General features: G+C 43.9%; 1 protein-coding gene across 2 annotated transcripts in view; it reads right to left on the bottom strand.

Annotated features, from left to right (window-relative positions):
- Window positions 1-6,001: 6,001 nt before the first annotated feature.
- The window catches only part of LOC111158917 (Rap guanine nucleotide exchange factor 4), a 296,800-nt gene continuing 278,937 nt past the window's right edge, over window positions 6,002-23,864 (bottom strand). For both annotated transcript variants that reach the window (XM_022521284.1, XM_022521347.1), the window contains 5 exons: window positions 22,233-22,283; window positions 21,105-21,192; window positions 20,631-20,695; window positions 10,260-10,314; window positions 6,002-7,278 (listed from right to left, as the gene is read on the bottom strand). In XM_022521284.1, the coding sequence (XP_022376992.1) occupies window positions 7,151-7,278; window positions 10,260-10,314; window positions 20,631-20,695; window positions 21,105-21,192; window positions 22,233-22,283 (387 nt within the window). In that variant the 3' untranslated portion in view covers window positions 6,002-7,150. The remainder of the gene's footprint in view (window positions 7,279-10,259; window positions 10,315-20,630; window positions 20,696-21,104; window positions 21,193-22,232; window positions 22,284-23,864) is intronic.

Here is a 23,864-nt window from a genome sequence, read left to right as displayed (position 1 = left end):
TCCCTGTATCCACCGTCTATGTGATGGGACTTTGAAGCTCTGCACATCGAGACACAGAATCATTCCTCCACTCTGAATTGAGGCGGGCGCCCTGACCCACTTCGGCCAGCAGAGTGAGGGTGAGCCTCTTTGGCGCCTGGGAGGCAAGAGTTCTCGCTTACTGGCTTTGCTCCCTGCGAACCCTTCCCAACCCGCAAGTAAGGAAGCCCAGCCTCCTCTGCTGGAGGATGAGAGGCTGTGTAGAGCAGAGATGAACCATTCCATCTGAGGCCAGCCTATACCAGCCGACTGCAGATGCATGACTGACCCCAGCCCTCATCCACCCAGCCTGGCCCAGATTGGCAGGACGATCCAGTTGACCCAGAGAGTCATTGTTGTTTTAAGGCACTAAATTTGGGGTGGTTTATTACTAAGTGCCATGGTTCATTTTCCATGTTAATTTAGGAGATTTTTTTTTTTTGGATGAGGTGAACATTTAACCTGGTGAACTTTGAGAATGCAGAAAGCCCTCCACAACTGAGTGGGCCTTGTCCAAACAGTTGAAGATCTGAACTTATCAAAAAGCCCGGCCTCCTCAAGCAGGAGGAAATTCTCCAGCAGATAGGTTGGACTTAATCTGCACCATTGGCTCTCCTGTGTCTCCAGCCTGCTGGCCCACACTGCAGATTTTAGACGCTCCAGGCTCCATAATTGTGTGAGCCAGTTCCTCAAAATAAACCTCCTTCCGAATGTACACAAATTCCATCAGCGCTGTTCCTCTGAAGAAGCCTGTCTAATACACGCAACAACTGATACACTTGCTGATGTGGTTTATCTTTTCACAGTGCGAATGAACCACCGCTTTCCTCATCCTTCTGAAGCTGCCTTATCTTGGCTGGTGCAGAATCTGTCTGCCCTCAGGGCTGCTGTCTCTCCTCACCATGAGCCCCTCTCCTCACTGGGGAGACTGAACTATTAGATTCTGTCTCTCTGCCCTGAAATGTCAGAACTCCTCCTGGAACCATGAGCTGTTCTCCATTCCTGCCAGGTCCTTGTCATTAGCCTGCTAGAGACTCTCGCTCTCACCACTTGCCTGCAATTAAATGGACGGAAACCTTATGAGGGCCTTCCCATCCTCTTTTATTCTCAGGTACTGCGAAACATGTCCTGAAGAACTTTATGCCAACTTTTGCTCCAATTATTCTCTTGTGTTGGTCCTCCTCCTATAGAATTTTCACTCTTCCTGCCAAGGTAGAATCTGAACCCACCCTGCCAGGCTGAGGAGAGGGGACTACTGCAAATCTGACATCTCTCCCATGGCCTGGCCCCAGCCTCTTTCTGTTCCCCAGGTCTGGTGGAGTTCCCATACCGGTGCCCATGAGCTCACAGTGCCTTGTGCTTACTTCCCTTTATAGCTGGGCCTGGCCGCAATCTTTCCAAATTTAAATTGGCCCAAGAACAAAGATGCTGGCTTCCTGTAGCTTCATCCTTGACTTGCCCTAACTGCTGGACAAGCACGTGCAAAGGAGCCAAAGCAAGGCAGGCACTTTTCCCATTCCCATGCCCTTATTCTCTTGGGGTTAGTAACATTTCCTCCAGTCCTTCAATGTCAGGCCACAGGCAGTGGTCTTCTGACACGGTAACCAACAAGGCAGCAGGGGTAGACCAAGGGCTGGGGCTGAGACTGTCTCATGGGCCATGCTGGCTTGAAGGAGGACCCTGAGGCTGATGGGAGCTTCCTGCTCCAGGCTCGGAGAGCTACATATGGAGCCCTGGGTGCCCTGGCCACTACTATTCCCAGCAGCCATACCATGCACTGGCAGACTCAGTCTCCAAGGAGAGGATATGGGCAAGCATGGGCCATGTCAGATGTAGCCCATAAAATGGTAGAGCAATTACGGAACGCAGTAGAACAACTCCTTGAAAGCTTAGACATGAATCACTGTACAATTCATCGATTCCACTCTAGGTACAGATCCAAAAAAATGAAAGCTGGGACTCGAGCAGATACTTGTACACCCCGGTTCACAGCAGCATTACTCCCAAGGCCAAAAGGTGGAAACGAACCAAATGATGGATGAATGGATAAGCAAAATGTGGTATATGCGTGAAAGGCAGTATTTTTCAGCCTTAAGAAGGGAGGAAATTCTGACACATGCTACAACAGGGATAAACCTTGAAAACATAATGCTAAGTGAAGCAAGCCAAACACAAAAGAACCTCCTTCATGTATAGGAGGTAACCTCTAAATTCAGAGAGAGAGAAAGTGGAATTGTGCGTGCTGGGGGAGGGGAAGTGTGGAGTTACTGTGTGAGGGGTAGTTTCAATATGGACTGAGGAAAAAGTTTTGGAGATGGATACTGGTGAGAGTTGCACAACAATGTGACTGTACTTATAGCGTTGAATTGCACACTCAAAAAGGGTTAAAATAGTAAGTTTTATTTATGTCTTGTCTTCCCAAATTAGAAAGTGGTCCAGTGTGGACTGAGTCAGGAGGGGGGATGGTCTGACTCTGTGTGAGTGTCTGGGTTCTCCTCTGCTTTTAATATTTGCCATTAGCCACAATTCCCTCTGCCTTACCTTCAAGCTTGCATAATACAGTTATTAAGGACTTTGGAATGACACCACATGTCCTCGCAATGTGGTAACATGAAGCAATGACCTTGCCCTCCAAGGGCTACCATGAGAAATGCAACCTCGCCCCCCTTCCAGAACCCCGGTGACTTTCCGCTGCTCTTAGTCAAACATGAGGTTCCTTGTAAAGCCCTGGAAGTCTTTGCAGCTCTGAGGCTTCTTAGTATCTTCAGCACATTCTGGAGCACGCTCCCCGGCGCCCCCTCGGCTCTGCCACAGTGAGCTTTCCGCCCTTCACACTGCCAAGATTATTCCCTGCTTAGGACATACTCTTCTCTCTCCTGCCTCATTAGCATCTTCATCCTTTGGAGTACTGGTCAACCGTCACTTCCACAGGAAATATTTCCTTACCTCGGATCAGTGCAAATCCCCTTATTACATGTCTGTGAACACCAGATGCTTCCCTGGGAGTGTTTTTATATTATGTTTGATTCTTTGATTAACTTTCTGTCTCCCCTACGAGGTGATAAGCTCCAGGAGAATAGGGACCTTCTAGTTTTTCTCACCATTGAATGCAGAGCTCATAGAGGGCCTGGCACTCAGTAAGTCCCTCAACCACTATTTGCTAATGAACGAGTGAATAGGAAGTTAACTGACAATGTCTAATTAAGTTAAAGGTTCTTTAAGTTAAAAGTTTGTAAGTCAGTTTATAAGTAACCTGACCATCTAATACCATGCTGTTCTCGATGTAGGTGTAGGGCCCAAGGGCAGGTTGTCCAAGGTGGGCAACTTTGGCATGAAGATGATTTTAAGTTAAAAAGCAATCAAACCCCAGCAGATTCAGGGAAAGCTCTTCACCTTCCCCTCAACTGCTCAAAAGAGTTTAGACAGAGGAGCTGCTCTAGGAAGACAGCTATCACAATGCATAACCACGGTATACTGTGAACTGTGTACTGCAGACAGGGAGAAACCCAGCAAGACCTGCACAATCAAAGTCCTCTCTTTGTCCTATTGTTTCTGAGTGGCCCAGCAAACACGAGTTTACCAAACATTTACTCTTTTTCATTCTTTTTTCATCCCTTCCCTTTGCAGCCCCCTATTCCCTCTTTCTTGGTTCGAGATGACACATAGAACTCATTTTGCCTGACTGTCTTTAAAATTTCCATGTCTGTGTGGGTGTTCCCCCTAAGTAAGCTATTAAATTTGATTTTCTCCTTTTAATCTGACTCATATCAATTTGATTCTTAGACCAGCTACAAGGACTGTGAAGGGCAGAGGAATTCTTCCTCCCCAACATAAAACAAATAGAGAAAATGAAGATTATTCCACAGCAAGGAATGTCATACATTGTAGACTGACAGTATAAAGAAAGCCATTCGAGGCAGGGGTTCATTTTTACCACACTGCGTGTCCTATGCTGACTTTAAAAAAAATAAAAGTACATTTTAAAACAGAATACATCTCTTTTAATTTCCTCAAACTGGTGGTCATTGATCTGCATTGATATTTAAGAGGAAATGTCATTGAGTTTAGGAGCAATCTATTTAACCTGCATGGTATTCAAAAATTGCTGGAAAGGCTTAGCTCTTGTACATCGTGCCAGTGACCTTGCTAAGTAGATATGTTAAATGCTCACATGTATAATTTTCTGCAGGCATTTTTGGTAAAAACATCCTTTCTTCTTTTTTCATGTCTTCCAGCAAACCTCATTATCCTTCTTGTGACCCTGTATGCCTATCATTTTCTTTTGGCTCATTTGCAAGTTTTAAAATATTAACTGCACCTCCTGCTTCAGGAAAGGTTGCCTGGCTACTACTCTCCATATTTAGAGTGTGAGTTCTTTTACTTTGCCATTGCTACCTTATTCTCATTTGGAAGCCTAAGGGGATATGTATTAATTTTGAATAATGTTGAAACTAAATTAAAAGGTCAAAAGATGTCAGTCACCATGAAATTGGGGGAAAGAGACTATTAGACATAGGATACCAGCTTTTTTTTTTTTTTTTTAGGATTTTATTTATTTGACACACAGAGAGAGAGAGAGAGAGCACAAGCAGGGAGAGCAACAGATGGAGAGGGAGAAGCAGACTCTCTGCTGAGCAGAGAGCCCGATGTAGGACTCCATCCCAGGACCCTGGGATCATGACCTGAGCTGAAGGCCGACGCTTAACCGACTGGACCACCCAGGCGCACCTAGGATACCAACTTTTAAGTAACAAAGTAAGAGTAAGGAAGGAAGGAAGTAAAGAAGAGTAAACAAGAGCAAGAATGCCCAAGGGATAGGCTATCAGCTTCATTTCTCAGCTTTCAAAATTATCTAGGAAAGGAAAACTATATAATGGTGAAAATTTGCAGCCAATACTGAGGCCTATCAGATAGTGAAATGCTGAAAAATGATGGCTTCAAAAAAAATTTATTCAGTGACTTTTTAAAAAAAATTCTCTAGTAAATTCCAGGCATTATGCTCCACTAGGTAGGAGGTTAACACTGCATAAAACAACACCCCTGGGGACCTTGAACTATGATATGAATGAACACAGAAAGTCATTTGCCTGCTTTAGCATTTCTCAAAGTGAGCCTCCACTGTGTTAGGAGGGATTGCAGTGGGACTTCTCAGAGCCTTTAATATGTTAATGAATATTGGGAATCGTTTCTAAGAATGGGCTGTGTATTGTGCAGGGGCTCGCAAATTTATTTGAAGATACCATCCTGGTTTTGTTTTTTGCTTTGCAGTTGTGCGTCTGTTTTTGGAGGAATAGTTTGTGAGCTTGTGAGACTAGTATAGCCTGGAACACACTCTGGAAAATGCTAACAAGAAAAAATAGAGGCATATTTGGACTTTAAGGAATTTTAGAAATCTCTTCATCAAATATTTACTGAGTGCTTAAATCACTGAGAAATGGTATGAGGCCCCATACCAGGCAGTTCTAAAATCATGCCTTTCCATAGTTGCTAATAACCAAAAAGTGGAACAACCCAAGTGTCTATCAACTGACAAGTGGTATATCCAATCATCAAATATTATTCAGCAATAAAAAGAAATGAAGTACTGATACATGCTAGATTAACCCTGAAAATGCTAAGCCAAGTGAAAGAAATCAGACAGATAAGGCCACATATTATACAATTCCATTTATACAAAATGTCCACAATAGGTAAATCTACAGAGACAGGAAGCAGATAGTGGTTTCCCAAGACCGGGGGAAGAGGAGAGTGAAGTGGGTTTGTTAATGGATAGGGGTTTTTTTCTCAGGAATGCGGAGAACGTTCTAGAATTAGTGATGATGGTTGAACATCCTTGTGAATATACTAAAAGCCACTGCATTTTGCACTTTAAAAGGGTGATTTTTATAGTATCTGAATTTTATTTCAATTAAAAAAGCTGGGACCGCCCCCCATACCAAACGGTTACCCTTTCCATATTACAAGAATCGAGAATAACACGACCTTTTCTTGTCAACAATTATATTTAATGAAGATACTAGCTGTTATTTACAGAAGATATACATACATACAATTCCTACACATTAAATGTAGCCTAATTGTGAAAAGAGGAAAAAATGTACTCCAAAATTACATACTAAATAAAATAAATAAAAAGTAATCATTTGGCACAATATCTATTATATAGCAAATAAATAACTCTATACCATTGATTGAGTGAACTATTTACAATCTATTTGAAAGTGCAAAACAATTGCTGAAAATTAAGATATTTGTAATAACATTTAAGTCCAGAAAATATGTGTTTTTTTTAAATCAGTAATAATAATTAGCCAATAGTAAAGGTTTTTAATGCCCAGGAAAATATTTTAATTTTGAAAAATGTTTTGTGTATATTGTGCTCTTTTGAAATGTTCTTTTTTTTATTTTAACGCTGGCAATTTTTAGAACCTTGGAGTTTCTTAGTGGAAATCTTATGTATGTAATCCTGACTTGTAAGTTTAAAAAAGTTACATTGTAAACATAAATATTATTCTAGATATCATTCAGAAATTACAGACCAGTCCTCCCTAAATTACATAAATAGCCATAATGTTTTATAGTAGTGTGGTGGGGTTTAACTCCTTCAGAGGTAAGACTATGAAGATGCTAGAATACAGCTTATGATTTAGATTTACATGATTCTTCAACACCTTCCAACCCCATGCTCCAAATCAAGGTGTTGAGATTAAAAACTGTGAAACTAAACCACCACAGACGTAGTCACGTAAACCCTATTTGTAGCGTATCTCCCCTGCCAATTCTCTGAGAAGAACCATCAGGGACTTGCTATGTCTCTTGCCAATGGTATTCCCACCAAGCTCTTCGTGTGGGACTTAATTTATGTTTCAGCAAAGAGGATGGCACAATTGGAAATAAAATAGGGTGACCACAAACTGGAGGGTCCTAAGCTAGAGTGTGAACATTTTATGCAAGTCAAAGAATTTCTTCTCTTGTCAGGACGCTGGTAAGCCGCAGCCCTGAGATGTCTCAGGCTCCGTGTCTGCTTGTTTTGTAGAATTTCCTAGTGACAAGACAGTCAGTAGTAGCGTAAATGGCATTTCTGAAAAACTGTGGACTGGAGGCAAACCATTGTTCTGGGCACTTTAAATGTCTATGGTCGACGAGGCTCTAATCTGTGTGACATCTGTGATAAAGTTCTCTGGTTGTCAATCACATTTAATTGCCGTACATAACTCCGGACATCCTGATGGTTCTTACTAGCTTGTGCTGCATCAGGATCTGTTGAAGGAGAAAAGAGCAAATTGGCATTGCGTAATATATGCATGTAAGATACAGCTCTGTTTCCTCCAATTACTTATTACATTTATCGTGGATTCCAAGGTTCCATTGCAATCTTTCAACATACCATATTCACTGAAATATATGTCCATCTCCTCTCTCTCACCCTTTCCTTCCCTAGAATCACCTATTTGATCATTTTCCTTTGTACTGCATGTTGTAAAAAAAAAAAAAAAAAAAAAAAGGCACCAAATAAAAGTGAGAGCATCACTTGATGGCTATACATCGGTTATACATTAAAATTGCTTCCTCTTTCCATCCCACCTGTATCTCACACTCAGCTCTCTGCCCCCTTTGATACAGGATGAGGGCTGACGGCAAAAAGACATAGTTTTCATAAGCCCCTAGCAAAAGCGCTGAACACCCTGGCGGAACTGAAACAAGCCAGTGAGATTAGCAGGTCCCACTCTCCTCGTTACTTGAGCCTGGCATACAGCACTCCTGCACCCACGTGTGCGTTTTGAGGCTGCGCATGCGGGCTGAAATCACAAGGTCCGCTAGACCTTCGATTCCCTGATTCGACCTGTTCTGAAATCCCAGTTACTGTTCTATTCTCCTCCACTCCCCCTCCCCTGCATGTGAGCTGGGGAGTTGGGAAGTTAACAGCTTTCTCCACAACCAGGCTGAAAGAAGTATCAGGGGCCCAGCGCCTTCCGCAGCGAATCTGCATGAAGGAGGAAGGCCAAATCTGACAGTAGGGAACTGGAACCACGGCTCCCTTTGGAAGGGACTCCTCAGCTTCCCCGGGCCGGGGCCACGTGGCCACCAGCAGCCCCCGGAGTTGCCCGATCTTCCTACTTTTCTAGAGAAATGAGCGATCTGGATTTCTTTAACTGGGAAATCTCTTCATTTCATGACGGTGACATTATTTCCAGACAAGAGTGGGGGAAGATGCTCTGGTTAGACCCAGCACCTGTGCTCCAGGCCCCGGGCCACCTCTGCCCCACAGATGCATCAGCAGCATGGGGCTGTCATCTAGAAGGACACTGGGAGTGACCGAGCTGGAGTCTAGCCTCCCCGCCAGGGTTCTTCCCCTCCTAACCCACTGCCTTCTGCAGTCCATCTGCTCTGCTTAGATCCACGCATCACTCACAGAGACAGTTGGAATGCCATCTGCATCAGGGGTGGAGGGTAGGGGTGCAGGTCTGAACACAGAAAAGCAGAGCAAAGTTACAAAGGCCCCTACTCACTCTAAGAAAAAACTCATCAGTATAATTATCACATATAAATAATACCACAGTGTTTAATTCCTCGCTTTTCCCTGGCAGTATACTCTCCATGTACAATATACTGTAATTACATTGTACATATTCCCACAGTGTTTACGCATCTATTCCTATAGCTTTATCTATAGACTGTTGACTTCAGCGCCGAGCAGCTGCTGTTTACCAGCAGTTCCTGATAACTTCAACCAATGCAGTGGGCATCTTACAGAGAGCTATGTAATTCCCCACCCCACCCCCACTGACTTCTCTAGGAGATGGAGGAGAATGTAGGATGTACTTCCCAAGAGGTTTACGGAACAAAACATAGTCTACAGCAGCTCTTCTGCTCTAAGAGCCCACTGAGAATCTCCTCAAGGCTACAAACCCTTGCAGGCACGAAAACTTTGTGTTTAATTTCAGGACCTTCCTGGACCTCCTGAAGGGCCCTGGATTCACGGGTCTCGTTGTAGACTGACATCACCTAGATTTTCTCATATTCACTTGTATAACGGCTTGAAGACCATGTCTTTACACAGACCGTAAATTACTAGGTGAAGAGATGTGAGACACTCTAATTCTAGAATCCACACAGCGATAGTTGCTGATGTACAAGACCATTCTCACTTTGGAAGGAAGAGGAAGCATGACCACTTGAATAAGAATTTTAAAGGTCTACTTGTTCCCCGAGTTAAGATTATTCTTCCTAGGTTTTTTCCTCCCTTGTACATTAACAAATGAACATTTAGCAGGTCTGGCATCCCGTGTTAGCAAACCCTCACTTTGGGCCAGTCCTGGGCTAGGAAGGGTAAAGATAGCTCAGATTCATAAGCTGAGAAACTTCTAGTCTCTTAGAACAAGGTTTACTTGATTGGCGGGGGGTGGGGTGGGGGGGGTAAGCCCCACAGTCACGTCCATCTCAAATTATCTTGTTGGCTTAATAAGCCAAATGACTTCAAGTGACTCACACAATGAATTTAGCAAAGAACTTTATAGGGGCGGCCTTCTGACTCCCAGCCCAGCTGGAGGGACCCGAAGCTCCACCCACCCCAAGTCCCAGCCCAGGAGACGGTAGCCCTGGTCTGGCAGGATGATCTGCTTCTGTGATGCAACTTAATCCCCACCAGTTCAAGATCGCTCTTTATTAGTAGTAATAGTTTTATATTAAAGCACTGTATGGTATCAGTTACGGTGCCATATGTTCAGATTTAGGAGGAACATCTTAAATTCACCTGGGAATACTGGAAATATAATAATGAATTCCTGCTATGGGGCCTTTTGCAAACAAGTTATACACATGAATGCGTTCTTGCAACACTCCAAGAGACAATAAATAATATCTTTCCTGGTTTATAAACGACAGAGCTGAGTCATTAGAAATTGATGTGAATTTCTCAACATCAAGCAGTGAGTCATAAACAGAGTTGGTTTGAGGCGGGATTTGTTGGCAATGGTGTCTTAGCTGTCTCTAGCCACACCAGAAAAAACACATTTATTCTCTTTAAGTTCATTCATAAAACAATATTCCTAGGGTTAGTTTCTGGTTTTACAACTAGAAAATCCTTCAACGCAAGGCCCCTATCTCATGGGCATTCATGGTCCAAAGTGTCCCTGACACGATCAGATATCGTCCAGACTTCTAGAATGTCTCCATAGCCTCATTAAAAAGGACTGGATCACCCAGATCAAGATTATGGCACACAGCAGCATTTAACTTACTGAAGGCTTGGCTCCTGCAGTATCTCACTGTTCCGGCAGTATTTGCAATCATGCGCTAGAAAGAATAAAGAACAAAAGAAGTGAAATGCAGGGAAGGTTAGCGTATAATCCATAAAAGAAAACAAGCCATTATCTATCATGGGAATACCTGGGACCATGAAAAAAAGCCTGTTCTGAGACACTGACTATCTGGAGGCTACTGGCTGACGTAGAACCAGTTTAATGACTTGAAAGAGGGACCTACAGTCACATAAGCAAGGTGCTTCCCGCAGGAGGAATCCTCACGGCATAATTCTCGTCCAGCTGTTTGCTTGTGCCTCTGACATAAACATCAGCCTGTTGTTTCTGAGACTTACCCCTCAGGCCTAGTTTTCACCATCCCTTCCCAAGGTCATGGTGAACTTTTGTCAGAGAATTTGTAACTATCTGAGATGGGGAAAAGGGCTAGCTTTTCTTCCTCCCAGTAAACAGGACTCTGTAATGAGGTATTAGATTCTACTGACTGAATACAATCAGACTATCCTACCTACACATTTTGGTAAACACTGTGCATCACCGACCCTTCTAATCTGCCAGCAGGAAGTGTGTGCTTTTTTTTTTTTTAAGATTTTATTTATTTATTTGAAAGACAGAGATCACAAGTAGGCAGAGGCAGGCAGAGAGAGAGAGGGGGAAGCAGGCTCCCTGCTGAGCAGAGAGCCCGATGCTGCGGGGCTTGATCCCAGGACCCTGAGATCATGACCTGAGCCGAAGGCAGGGGCTTAACCCATTGAGCCACCCAGGTGCCCCAGAAGTGTGTGCTTTAATGTTAATCTTCATTATTTGATTTCCTCCCTCCTTCCTTCCTTTTTTTTCCCTTTCTGATTGTCACACTTCCACATGTGCATTTTAGAAAATGGGAAAATGCAGAAAACAAGTAAAGTAAGAACAAAGTAAAAATCACTTAGGATATCACCTCATTTATATTTTGGTACATTTCTTTCTAATGCTTTAAAATAAATATGTAAAAGCATCTTTTTCAGAAAACTGAAGTCGTAGTGTACATACATCTTTCTGTTTTGATAGAAATTTTGGCATTGTGACTGTTTTCCATGCCACGTGCATTTTAAAACACTAAAAAAAATGAGTCGGTATTCGATCTTATGAGCAGATCATAATTTATGTAACCTTTGTTAATTTTGTCATTAAGCGATCCTCTTAGTTTCTTGATGTTTTGGTTCCTATAAAGACTTATAAGCGAATTTTTTTACACTACACTCAACTTAGTTTAAGACAAAAGGAAAAAGGAGGAAAAAATAGGAAAGGCAGGTACATGAGGAAAAACATCAGTGAGACTCACGCACCATTTCTCAGCTAGGATGTACATTTCTCGCTCAGGATATTTTAACGGTTGCTGGGACCCCCAGGCTCTGTGTATTGTCTCAGGACCCCTCTGCTGTTCAGACTCTAAAAGGGTCCCGCAGAGATGGTGGATTAATTCTAACACTAGCAGAAAATTGATAAGGCTCCAGCCAGGAAAAGAGATTTTCTTATCTCTGAGTGGCTATGTAATTCCGGTCTTTGCTTTCGTTTCTCATGGACCCTTGGCTTGCCAAAGTATAGAAAATGACTTCAAGAAAGCTTCTCTAGGGGTAAAAACAAACAAGCAAAACCCCCAGCTTGTTTGGCAGGAAAAGAAATTCACAGAAGAGTGGAAGCTTCTGAAGGACGTACATATGAACACTTAGCATTCTAAGTGTTCTGCTGAATCCAACTGCTCTGAGGACTCTGGGAACATTGCGTGCCACGTGTCTGCACCGGATCATTTCTCACACACAAAGAGGCAGTCAGAAAAGTTGGAACTTCATTTTCATAAAGGGCCCTAGAAACCAGCGTGTCCGTTGATCAGCACGAGAAATACATTACAAATACCTCTAAGAAAACGTAACATACAATGTATAATTAGCCTCTGATATATGGAGCCCTGAAATAAACAGGAATCATGATAATTTCCCTGCTAATTTACTTTAAGTTGTTTTTTCACTTCTCTCGGCTTTGCATCCGAAGGGCACAAGTATATTCTGCGTAGAATTATTGTAATTCTTCAGATATTGAATGGAGTGTAATTACCGAAAACCCCGGGAAATGCTGCCAGTGTGCCCCTCTGAAGAATAATAAAACAATTAGCAGGGGTCAGAAACCTCTTCCTATACCATTTCGCGGGGAGTAATTGTTCTGCTTTTTAGTTTTGAAAGCTAAAACATTTCATTCTGATTTTGGTTTTAGACTACTCTTTACAGCTATACTCTGAGGCTTCATCATTTTTAGCTCATTATGCGGTTTAAAATGTGAGAACAATTGTTTAAATCAGTAATTTCCAGCTCTGGAGTTCTTTCTACCTTTCTAAATCTTTGATTAATTTTAACAATGGTTTTAATTTTGACGTATCCTTTTTAATTGTCCTCAAAGGTAACTTCAGTTTAAGTTTGAAATCCAAATCTGGCTTTTGCGATAAGGCCTGTGGTTTTCTTTTGTGAGGTCTGTATGGTCACGCTGCCCCCCGTAAACCCTGGCAATGGTGCTGTTGCGTGCGTGCGTGAACCCCGCTGGCATCCCAGGGGACGCGCGCCCGCAGGAGGCTTTCGCAAGGCTGGAGAAGGGTTAGCTGGACACTAACTCCACCCACTTTTGCATCCATGGACACCCGCGGTAAGCTGCTAACCACTGCACCTACAAGTACCCCCCCCCTCCCGTGAAAGAGGCTTCAGAAGTCCCCTTCTTCAGGTGTCTGCAAGGTGCATAATCCCTTTCAGAGCCTGCCTAGCAACACCAGCTTCCGGCTGTTTGGAGCCATCCACTGAGAGGGACTCATTCCTGCCAGAACAGCCTCCTTCATTTTTATATATCTCTTGACTGTTAGAAATTTTTTTTAATCATTCTTAGTCAAAGCTGGTCTCCCTTTGCTTTTCACCCACTGATCCTAGTTGTGAGCTCTGGAGCCGCAACAAACACATTTAGTTCCTCCTGTTCTTTTTGTTTTGTTTTGTTTTGTTTTTTAAAGAAGCAGACTCCCCACTGAGCTGCGAGCCTTATGTGGGACTGCTAGGACCCTGGGATCATGACCTGAGTTCAAGGCAGAAGCTTAACCACCTGAGCCACCCGGCACCCCATTTAGTTCTTCCTTATTAGGACAGTTCTTCAAACACTTAAAGACAGCCATTGTGGACATCTCCTCACCCCTCTGCCCCCAGGTCTATTCTGGTTTGGTCTAAACATTCCCAATTTCTTTAACAATTTTCAGTTTAACAATTTGACAGTTGTGGGTCTCTTTAGGGCAGCCTCTAGCATTGTGCCCTACATTAAGCAAATCAGAGAGCAGAAGAATGATTATCTTCCTTCCCTGGTCTGGATGAGGCTACACATCTGAGTCCACAATGTAAAAAAAGTCACATTGCTGGCATCTGTCGAACTACTAGCGAATTAAACCTCGAGCCTGTTTAATGAGCTGCTGTCTGGACCCAGCTTCCCTCTCTGTTGCCATGCGCTTGCTTTCTTGGACCAAAGTGGAGGATTCTGCATTTATCTAGCTAAGAGTCTTTCAGTCCTTCAGGGACTTAAGCCTTACATGCTGTTTTTGACGGCAGACAGCCACGTATTTGCCCGTGTTCTCAGTTAAGGTTGGCAGAAACGAAGTTTAAAGAGACACAGGCTTTGTTATCCAACGGCCGCAGCAGGGATGAAGCCAAAGATCACACCCTAGTTTTCAAGATCGTGCCGGAGCCGGTTGGCCTGCCTGGAGCAGGCCAGGCAGCTTTGCAGTGGGGCCGGGCCAGTGAGAAAATACTCGATTACTCCAAGGCAAAGCTTCTCATCTGTTTTCCCCACCTCAGCAAACCTGAGGTTTATGACACACACCCTTTAGCAACAGGCTTATGAGAACAGCAGTTTGTAAGCCGGGGGCCAAGCAAGGAGAATTCGCTCCTTTAGAAGGCGCTCTGAGCCAGTGTGTGGGGGGGGGGCAGTGTGAACCCCGCTCCCCACACCGGACTGGACTTCCATGGGCTCGCCCCACCCCCTGCTGGGAATCACCACCTTAGATTCTGCTCTGCCGATGGCCCGCTCAGGCCCTCTCACCAAGAAAGCAGTCCACAGTCAGAACCGTGGAAAAGGTTTTAAATTGCACACAGCCACCGTTTTTCCGGAGACCCGGTCTCGGTCTAGGTCTTCAGGATTTATTTGCACAAATTAATATGTTCACGCAGTTCTTCACCCACGAGGCTGGGAGACAGGCCCAAACGAAAGCTGACGCATCTCCCTCCGGACATGAACTCGCAGAGGGAAGCTCGGGAAGGAAAAGCAGGTGGCAAGTGAAGGACTCTGTACCTACCCTCATGTGTTTATTTCGTTAGCTGAAAACAGAGCAACTCGGAAGGAAGTGTCCTTCTTGGGGGCCAGGCTTACAGGCAAAGAGGCTGTCCGAGGAAGGGGCTGTCTGCGTCCAGCCTGGCACAGATAAGAGGCCTTGAGGCTGTGGTCCCAAGCACAAATTTCCCTCCAGCTCCATAAGTTATTCCCCTTGAACCCGATGAAGGGTGGGAGGGGCTTTATCTCAGGCTGGGCCCTTGGGACTGGGCCTCCCTGTTTACCTTTCAGGCGGCTCCCAGCCCGCAGAAGTGGGCTGGCCAACTTACACCTTCACGCCTGTCCAGATAAGTCGAGAGCCCAGCAGGCCTTTACAGCTGTCTCCAGCTTCTCTGGCCACCTCTGTCCAGGCCCTTAGCTCTCCTGTCCCTGAAGAGGAGCAGACTTTCATGACTCTTTTCAAGTTCAGACCAGCAGGCCCTGGAGGCAATGCCATCTTGCCCTGTTACACTTTCTTGACCTCCCTCCCACACACAGACAGCTTCCAGAACAGCCTCCCTCTTCTGAGGCCAGGCTGCCTCTCTGCTCTGAGGCCTTTGAGAAGCTGCTCCTGGATGTCAGGCCTCTTCTAAACGCCTACTCTGAGCAGATTTTGTCTTTCCTTCTCTTCCCCTTAGATCTTTGCCAACCGTGTTCTTCCTGTTTCCTACACTGCCTCTTCTTTTCTTATTTCTGCCCCTACTGATTTGACTCTGCCCCCATCTGTGTGTTATCAAATAAAGAATCTCCGTCAGTTGTTGCTTGCCGAGCGTGTGTGAAACCACACCTACATCACCTGGTTATTTTACTCAGATCCTCATATATTTAGGACAGGAGTTTTTTCCCACAAGATCTAGAAATATATATAGTCTCTCACATACAAAGATCGTGCCCACGAGAGAAACTGAGTAGAATTAAGTGCACAGTAAGGACAAGAAGTAGAAGACAAAAAGGCCCAGGAGCTCAGCCAGCCTCGGCGGTGTGCATCACAGAGGAAGAGCCCTGAGCCCCGTCCCCTGGCTACGGATCTTTCTATCCAAGAGGTATGCGACATACAGACATATACATGAAATGTGCATGATGCTCGTGATATATTGTACATCTTCCAGCCACAGGACCTCGTGGCTCAGGTGCCTGTCCAGGCACATGCAGAGTATTGTGCATCTCTGCATTCAGGAAAGGATGATGAAGGGTGGACACAGCACCACAAAGAGAAGGGGAGAAGAAGAATGTCCAGGCTGGAACAGAAGGCTAAGGGAGTCATCTTGCAGAAACTGTCAATAATGCAAAATGCCTGGGACATTCTGCTTAATCAAATTTTCTAATAAAATAGAAAACACTTCTGGATAAAATCTTTGTTCTACAAAGTCCTTTATTTTTTTTAAGGAATTTAATGTATTTATTTGAGAGGGAGAGAGAGAGAGAGAGTGAGCAAGAGTGCAAGAGTAGGGGGAAGGAGAAACAGGCTCCCCACTGAGCAGGGAGCCTGATGCAGGACTCAATCCCAGGACTTTGGGATCACGCCCTGAGGTGAAAGCAGATGCTTCACCAGCTGCGCCACCCAGGTGACCCTATATAAAATTCTTTAAAAATACTTCAGAAGAAAACAAATGCTTCAGTGTATTGTCCTATCTCACTAGGTCCAACACTGAAATAGGATGGGGTTATTCTTTTATTCACCAAATACTTCTTGCATGTTTACAATGTGCCAGACACCTTTTTGGGAGCTGGAGAAATATCAGTGAACAAAACGGATAAATACCTGGTCCAGGACACTTACATTCTAGTGGGGAAGACAGACAATGAAGAGGCAAGTAAAGGTTGTCTCAGATTATGAAACCAGCTGCCAGGGCAAGGTTATCTGTCTGAGAATGCTGGGTGTGGGAGAGAGAAGAATGTTTGAAGGGTAGTCAGGAAAGACCACTCGGGGGAGGGGACACATGAGCAGAGACCTGAGTGATGAGAAAGAGTCAGACAGGTGAAGACTAGCAGGGAGACAGTTTCAGGCAAAGGTAACAGCTAGTGCAAAGGCCTGAGGCAGGAAAAAAAAAAAGAAAGAAGGTTGGTCTTGCCAACTTGGACTGAGTACAGAGGAGATGAAGAGTGAGGTGAGGCTGTATGGTGCTCAGAGCAACAAGTCTGGATTTGATTGTATTATGTTATTGTATTTAACATGGTTTTGTTTTCCTCCTGATATAGCTGTATGAAGTTACCTCTCCTGGCATTTTGCTTTTGGATATCTCTTTTATTACTATTGTGAACTAGTTCTTAGATCTTTTTTTTTTTTTTGCTTTTAATATTTCATGTGTTTATGCTTTTACCTTCTTAACTATATATAATCTCCAAAAAGCCAAGGATTATTTATTGGATTTCTTTATACTTCCTAGTGAAATCCTTTGCCCGAACAGTCAACACAGATTGCTTTGCTATGAAACATATCTTTTGGAAAATCGCATTTAGCCCAGTTTGTGAGGTCTAGATAAAGAAATAAACTTTCAAGGTCCTCTTGTAGATTTCTATTGTGTGAAAAGTTCTGAGAATTGGATGTATTTGAACATTTCAGTTGTTATTTGGAGATTCTTTTTTCCATAGCTTGATATAAGCCTAGTGCTTTCTCCACGGATCTTGTAATAATATTATTGGTGATAGAAAACATATCGTTGCTAATTATGTAATGCCATAATTAGTGACACAGAAATAAAAGGATTCAAAGCATTTCTCTTTCCTCAATGAATTAGCTTCTGCTAATGTTTCCAGAAGTGTAGAAGCTTTGCCCTATGCTTCTCATTCCAAATAAAATGACTATCTTAAAATAATGTTCATAAATAAATACACCTAAATATGGGTATGTCTGAAATAGAACCAACCTCCTAATACAGTAGCAAGCGTGGCTATCAGCATGCTTTATGCAGCCTGGGATAGTGGCAGCCAGCCAGCATATTATCCTCTAATCCATTGCTAGTCTACCTCCTAAATGTTATAAATATTCATGTATGCCATAGAAAGCTACAAAGGGCTTTATTCAAACATTTTTTTGAATACTCCTTTATGTTTCCCCCAAATGAAAGAATGTCTGCTTTTTTTTTCTTTGCATAAGGATCAGAGTGTGAATTCTCTTTTGTTCGTACTCATAAATCCTGAAAACCAATATGCAACAAATTCTCTAATCCTCATTTCATACCTCAAGGGTAAAAAGGTTCAAAATAAAAATCCTTAGGGCTGGCACAGTAGTTTGCTGTATCTGTGCAATGCTGCCACCAAGAACAGGCATCTGTGTTCCTGGCTACCCTGGTGACTTCTGCCCCTGGCAGGGTCTCCCTCCAGGGAGACCGCCTCCCAGCCCCATAAAGGCTGCCAGCTCTGCTCACCACCTTGGCCTTGCAATGAATGATTGTGAAATGGCATGGACACCAACCTGAAAAGAGAGATGTCTCCTTCCCAAGACACATGGGGACAACAGCAGCCACTAGTGGGAGTTATAAGTGGCAGTGGTGGCATTCTGGGGGCAGAGGGTGGGTTTGTTTACGGGGAGAGAAGGTTGGAAAGCTGAAAAGTGCCAGGTTGGTCAAAGCCAGGTTTAAAAAACATAATCAAATCGTTTTGAAATTCCATGTCATTTTCCAGTAACATCAAACTTACAAAAGGCAATTGCAAAATTAAACTTTCTCATGATGTGACTTACCAAATGAAATAAAGTTTATAGCTGCTAGAGTGGAACACTAACAGTTCTCTTTCAGTATATCCTTTCACCCTTCTCTTTCATAGTAGCGGAACCCCCTAATTTTTAGTGGGTACATGGATACCCCAAATCAGGGCCGCATATTCCAACTTTCCTTTCATGTGACTAAGTAAGTTTCCAGCCAGTCAAAAGTGAACCAAATGGTGAGTGCCACTCTGGGTCACGTCCTTACAGGGAAAAGGCGTGTCTTCACCTTCTCCGTCTCCCCTTCCCTCCACCTGACATGGCGTGGTGGTAGTCTGCCATCTTGGACAGTGTGGATGGAGAAATGGCAAGAGAGGAGAAGCCTGGAACCTTGACCCCTTCGTGAGACACCACACTTGCTCAGATATTCACAAGAGAAAGAAACACACTTCACTTGTGTAAGTGTGTTAATTCAGGTTCTTGCTATCACAGCCCAACTGCTAGCCCGGGAGTGGTTAAGTTAAGGTGGAATATCTCTGAGAGATGGGTGTGAGGAGCCGGGTGTGAAGGGTCTCTCCTCATGGCAAGGCGTGTAAGAGCCCACTGCTGTGGACATGGAGAGGAGAAATGGGAGAGGGGAACTCTCAACAGCCATCAGATAAGACTCTTCCTTTGAAGGTTATGGAGGCGACACCAAGACCTAAGAGCCTAGAAGAAACAACTTTCATTCTCCTTGACAGATATTTTTGCTATTCTTGTTTGTCCTGTTCTGTTCACTTTAATGATCAAAAGTTCTAAAGCTCAGTCAACTCTTTAAGAAACTCTGCCTTCTATGCCTCTGTGCACATGTATATTTTATAGTCAAATAGTTGCCTTAGCTATCCCTTGGTCTGCATTTCTGTATACGTGATCTGGAAGGTTCTTTACCTATTCGCTAAATCTTTCATTTCTGGAAAACAGATTTTGAGACATCAGGGAAATATGTTTAATTCTCCATACTAATAAGTGAGCAAAGAATATATTTTTACTTTGATCAAAGATTTATTAAACTGACAGTATTAGAGATGCTCATACTCTGCCCTTGGAGGGGGACACTGCTGAGGAAATACTTGCCCTCTAGCACAGGGCGTCTTTGAGGCGTGTGGACTCCTATGCTCTTTCCTAACAAGCTTAAGGCATGGAAATTCAATTCCCTGACAATTTGGACTTCTTCACCAGGCTGCGCTTTGCATTAAGCTCATTCCCAAAGCTGGATGGTATGGTCCTTACAGATCACTGCCGGATGTTTCCAGCTCTCCTGGAGCGAGTATACCAGCTGGAATTTCAAGAAACTAGAAGAACCGTTTTCTGAGGAGACTTCTGTAGCACTATATATGGCTTAAAGGAATCTGGACCCATCAACAATCTCCAGACACAGAAGGAGCAGGCAGGACCCCCATCTGCTGTTGGGTAAATGGACCCACAGAGAAGTTAAGAGATCGCTACAAAGGAACGAAGCTGAGAACTGAGCCTCCTGTCTCCCGAACTCTCCAGGCTTGAGCTTTTCCTGCAGAGCCATACTCCCCACTGCAAAGTGTAACCCTGGGCAGATGCTTACCGATGCAGAGATCACACTGTAACACCCCAGCCATCCAGGCCGCAGCCAGAGGATTTAGAAGACAATGGAGCATTCCATGAACATGCACTATGTAGCTAAAGATAGGTTTTGGCATGACCTGCTTTATTGCCTCACAGAAGATAAGAAAATGAACGGCAAGGCAACTCTTGCCAGATGATGGCTTTTTCTGGCTGAGCGGAGATGCAAACTACTGAAGATACACGCCAGTTCCACATCTGTGTTTTTTTTTTTTCAAAAAGTGGTCTTTGTTATGAAGATTCTCAAGTTCCTTCTCTGAACTTGGGCAAATTTTATTTATTTATACATTTCAATGACTACTCCTCAAGAAGGATCTGTTGTGGCGTTGCCTTTTACCTACGGGCTCAGCAGATTAACAACTCAAAGGCATCCTGGGGAAGTCTAGCTCTAGGAATCTTACAACAAATAACAACATGGAAGTCACTCTGGAACATTCGTACATTTTAGCAACAGGCAGCCCGGGACCGAGCACGTGGCACAGAAGCGAGTGGCTGCTGCGAGCTGCAGCACAAAGGCCATTCAGTTTGACAAAAGAGAATCGACAGACTAAAATAGGCAGCCAATTGGAACCAAATCTTTCCAAACTCCTTTATGTGTAACTACCTTTTTAACGTGGCAGCGTATATGGAAATTATTTCCTTCATTAGGGCAAATGCAGATTTGATTTAAAAAAAATAAAACATTGCAGATAAGGTTATAATATCGTACGTACCATTTTTTCAAAGTTTACTAGATTGTCAATGAACGTCTTGTTCCCCTCATGAGTAAATGTCATATCTGCACAAAAATAAAAGTCACATTCTAATCACTAACAGAAATATGTCATACCAAGAAACCACAATAGCACCATTAGATTATGCTGGAAGATTTGCATAACACTGCAGTTGGAAAAAGCTGATAATAGTTCCTTTTATGTTGGGTGTTTAACTTTTGAAAGCACTTTACCTGAGATTAGTAAAATTTCCAAACTAACCCATGGTTTCACTATCAAGTCTTTCCAAATCTTAGATCCCTGCTCCTCCAACAAGCTTCACAAGCCTTTCCCAAAAGTCAAGGGGGAGAGGAGGCGATGAAGGGGGAAGGATAGGACCATTCTTTCCAAAGAGCTCAGTCTGATCAGGTTCTTGTCCGTGTTCTTTCCCACATACCCCTCCCTGGTTTGACCTGTGTGTTCCCTTAGAATTACCTTTAATGAGCAAAGGCATGAAGGGGATGAGAGGGGGCTCCAGCTTCGCTACAGTCAGCCTGTAGGCCCTGTGGTTTCTAGAAGGATCCTTAGGAGAAAAAGAGATGCTGGTTAATGACTAATGACACATACGCCAGTCCCTCTAACTCCTAACACACCTAGACTTGTTTTGCCCCAAGCAGATAGTTTTCAATGAAGCCCGTAGCTATAAAAGAAACATAGATGTAGTTAAATTGATTTTTGTTTTAAAACAATTTCCCTTCTGACATGAAAATTATTTGCTTTTTGTTTCCTTTTTTGCCTGAGAGGGAGATTTGCCTGCAGGGATTGAGGGGAGAGTCCCTTTGTGAGCAAACACAACATATGTAAAATAACACCCCCTCCACCAGATTCCCCCTCCAGAAGCATGCCTCCATCCTGGAACACCCCCCACCCCACCCCACCAAAGCACCACCTCCTTCCTGGGACCACCCCCCTCCTGAACCCCCTCCTTCCTGGGACCCACCTACTCTCAACAAAGCACCGCCTCCTTCCTGGGACACCCCCCCCAACAAGCACTGCCTCCAGCCTAGGACCCCCCCAAGAATCACCTCCTTCCTGGGAATCCCTCTCTGGAAGCACCGCCTCCTTCCTGGGACCCTTCCTGGGATCCCTCCCCCACCCCACCCACAGCACTGCCTCCTTCCTTCATGGACTTCTCTGAGTTCTCCCCGCCAGCCCCCTGTGCCCTCCCTGAAACCATCCCATCACTCCTACCAGCTCCCACTCACTCCTTTTCTGTCAGTGAACACCTCCCAGCCAATGGGGAACAATAATTTTGGCAAGGCAAGGAAAATGCAGCTTCCAACTCAGAGCCTACCTTTTCTAGGTAGAAAAGATCCTATTATACTGCTTTTCTTAGTTACACAAATTGACCTTATGTGGGACATAAGTCCTCTTTAAGCTGACTCCTGCGGGTACCATTCATTAGTCAGACATGCTTGTTTTAGCAGCACTAAAACGGGATCATAAACTTCTTAAAGTCATACAAGGACAGGTAAAATTTCTGAAATGAGAACTTCAATTCACCTAATCAGAAATTGGATTAACGCAGACAGTGAACAGAATCAAGGAGCCACTGTCACTTACCATTAAACTTTCAAACTCCGCATAGAACTTCTTGAACTTGCTTGGCAGTTTCTGTTAATGACACGAAAATGCCACACTCATATGTCAGATTCAATATCTAGATATGTATCATGTGTTACCATTTCTAGGGGTAACGTATTCCTCCGGCTCTTAATCAAACATCTCTAAAAAAGCCTAGGCTGTAATCTGGCTTATCGTTTGGACATCATCTGGAACATAAAGAACTTACCTTTTAACACTCTTAACCTCATTGAAACAAAAGTAATGACAGATGCTTTTTGGTCTTTGTGTTTTTATGATGTTTTCTAATTATTCATACAGAGGACTGCATTCTCAGACCACCAGTGATTTGGGATTACCTCCTCCTACCTTTTAAACTCTTTGATTCCCGTAATTAGGAGTTTAGGCCAGAGAATAGTAGGATTAAAAGTTTTAGAAACTACCCATTCAATTATCCTCTTCCCTTACAATGTAAACTACATGAGAACAGAAATTTTCGTCAGTTGTGTTTATTGTTATAACCCCACTGCCTGGATGGGTGTCAGGGATGTAGTCACTACTCCAAAAACATTTATTTGAATAGATTAAACCCATGTTTCCTAGATGGAAGAAATTAGGTCTCATAGTTTAAGCGACATGCCCAAAGTCACACAGCAGATGATGGTCAGACTTCGAACTCACATCGCCTGCCTCCTTTCTATGCCTCTCACACGTGCTACGCTTTTCCACATGAGCGTCTCCTCACGAGACTTCTCTGCCCTGCTGTCATAGGAGCACGGACGGCTCTCCTGCCGTGGTTCCTGCTTCAGCGCCGCTGGCTGTACCCACATAGCCCATCAGCCATTATCAAGTCATCTTTCTGTCTATTGGTTCTCTCTTTGCTTGGGTCCTGGGATCTTCGAGACCTTGAACTATTCTCTTCTGACAGGCCATACCAAGGTAGAGCAGCGCAATGTGTCCTTGCTCCAGAGACCATGGCATCCCTGACTGAGTTCTAGGGCTTGGAGATTCCCCGCTCAGCTCTGCTTCCCACATGGAAGTCTACTGGCAACAACGGATTGACCAGTGAGGCCTCCGCACTCACAAAAGAGCTCCTCTCCCTTCTTTCTCTCTCGTGTCTGAATGAGTCTGTCCTATTCCCACTCAAGCATCTGTAAAAAATCTTACTTTGTTTCTAGGACTAGTCTCCCACATATCTTCCAAGCCCATTTTCCTAATATCTCTTTTTGAGTTAGGTTTTGGGAGAAGCTGATAGCTCGCTCAGAGGGAATGTCCAACAGGATGAGAGCCAGGATGGGCATCAAGGGATGCAAGGATCTCATTCCACACGTGGTATCCAAATCACCTCTTTAGGTGGTAACTTGCCATGGCCATAGACTACTTTAGAAAAATTACAAGTGGATTACGTTTTGGGTTAGATCTGTCGCTCTACCCGTCTTCCTTTACTTAGCTGACTTTTGGGTCAAATACCAGATGGCATACGGCAATACGAATTTTGTGGGTCTTAACACTACAATCTATGTACACCCTGTGCTTCCAGAGCAATGGTTCTCAACCGGGGTCAGTTTTGCACCCCTCACCGAAATCCACTGGGGGACATTTGGTGATGTCTGCAGACATTTTTTTTATTGT

Source organism: Enhydra lutris, unplaced genomic scaffold (assembly GCF_002288905.1).
Source record: "Enhydra lutris kenyoni isolate GAN:26980312 unplaced genomic scaffold, ASM228890v2 scaffoldscaffold1, whole genome shotgun sequence".
NCBI classification, from domain to species: Eukaryota; Metazoa; Chordata; class Mammalia; order Carnivora; family Mustelidae; genus Enhydra; species Enhydra lutris.
Note: the sequence above shows the minus strand (reverse complement) of the source record. Positions and strands in the feature narration are given on the sequence as shown.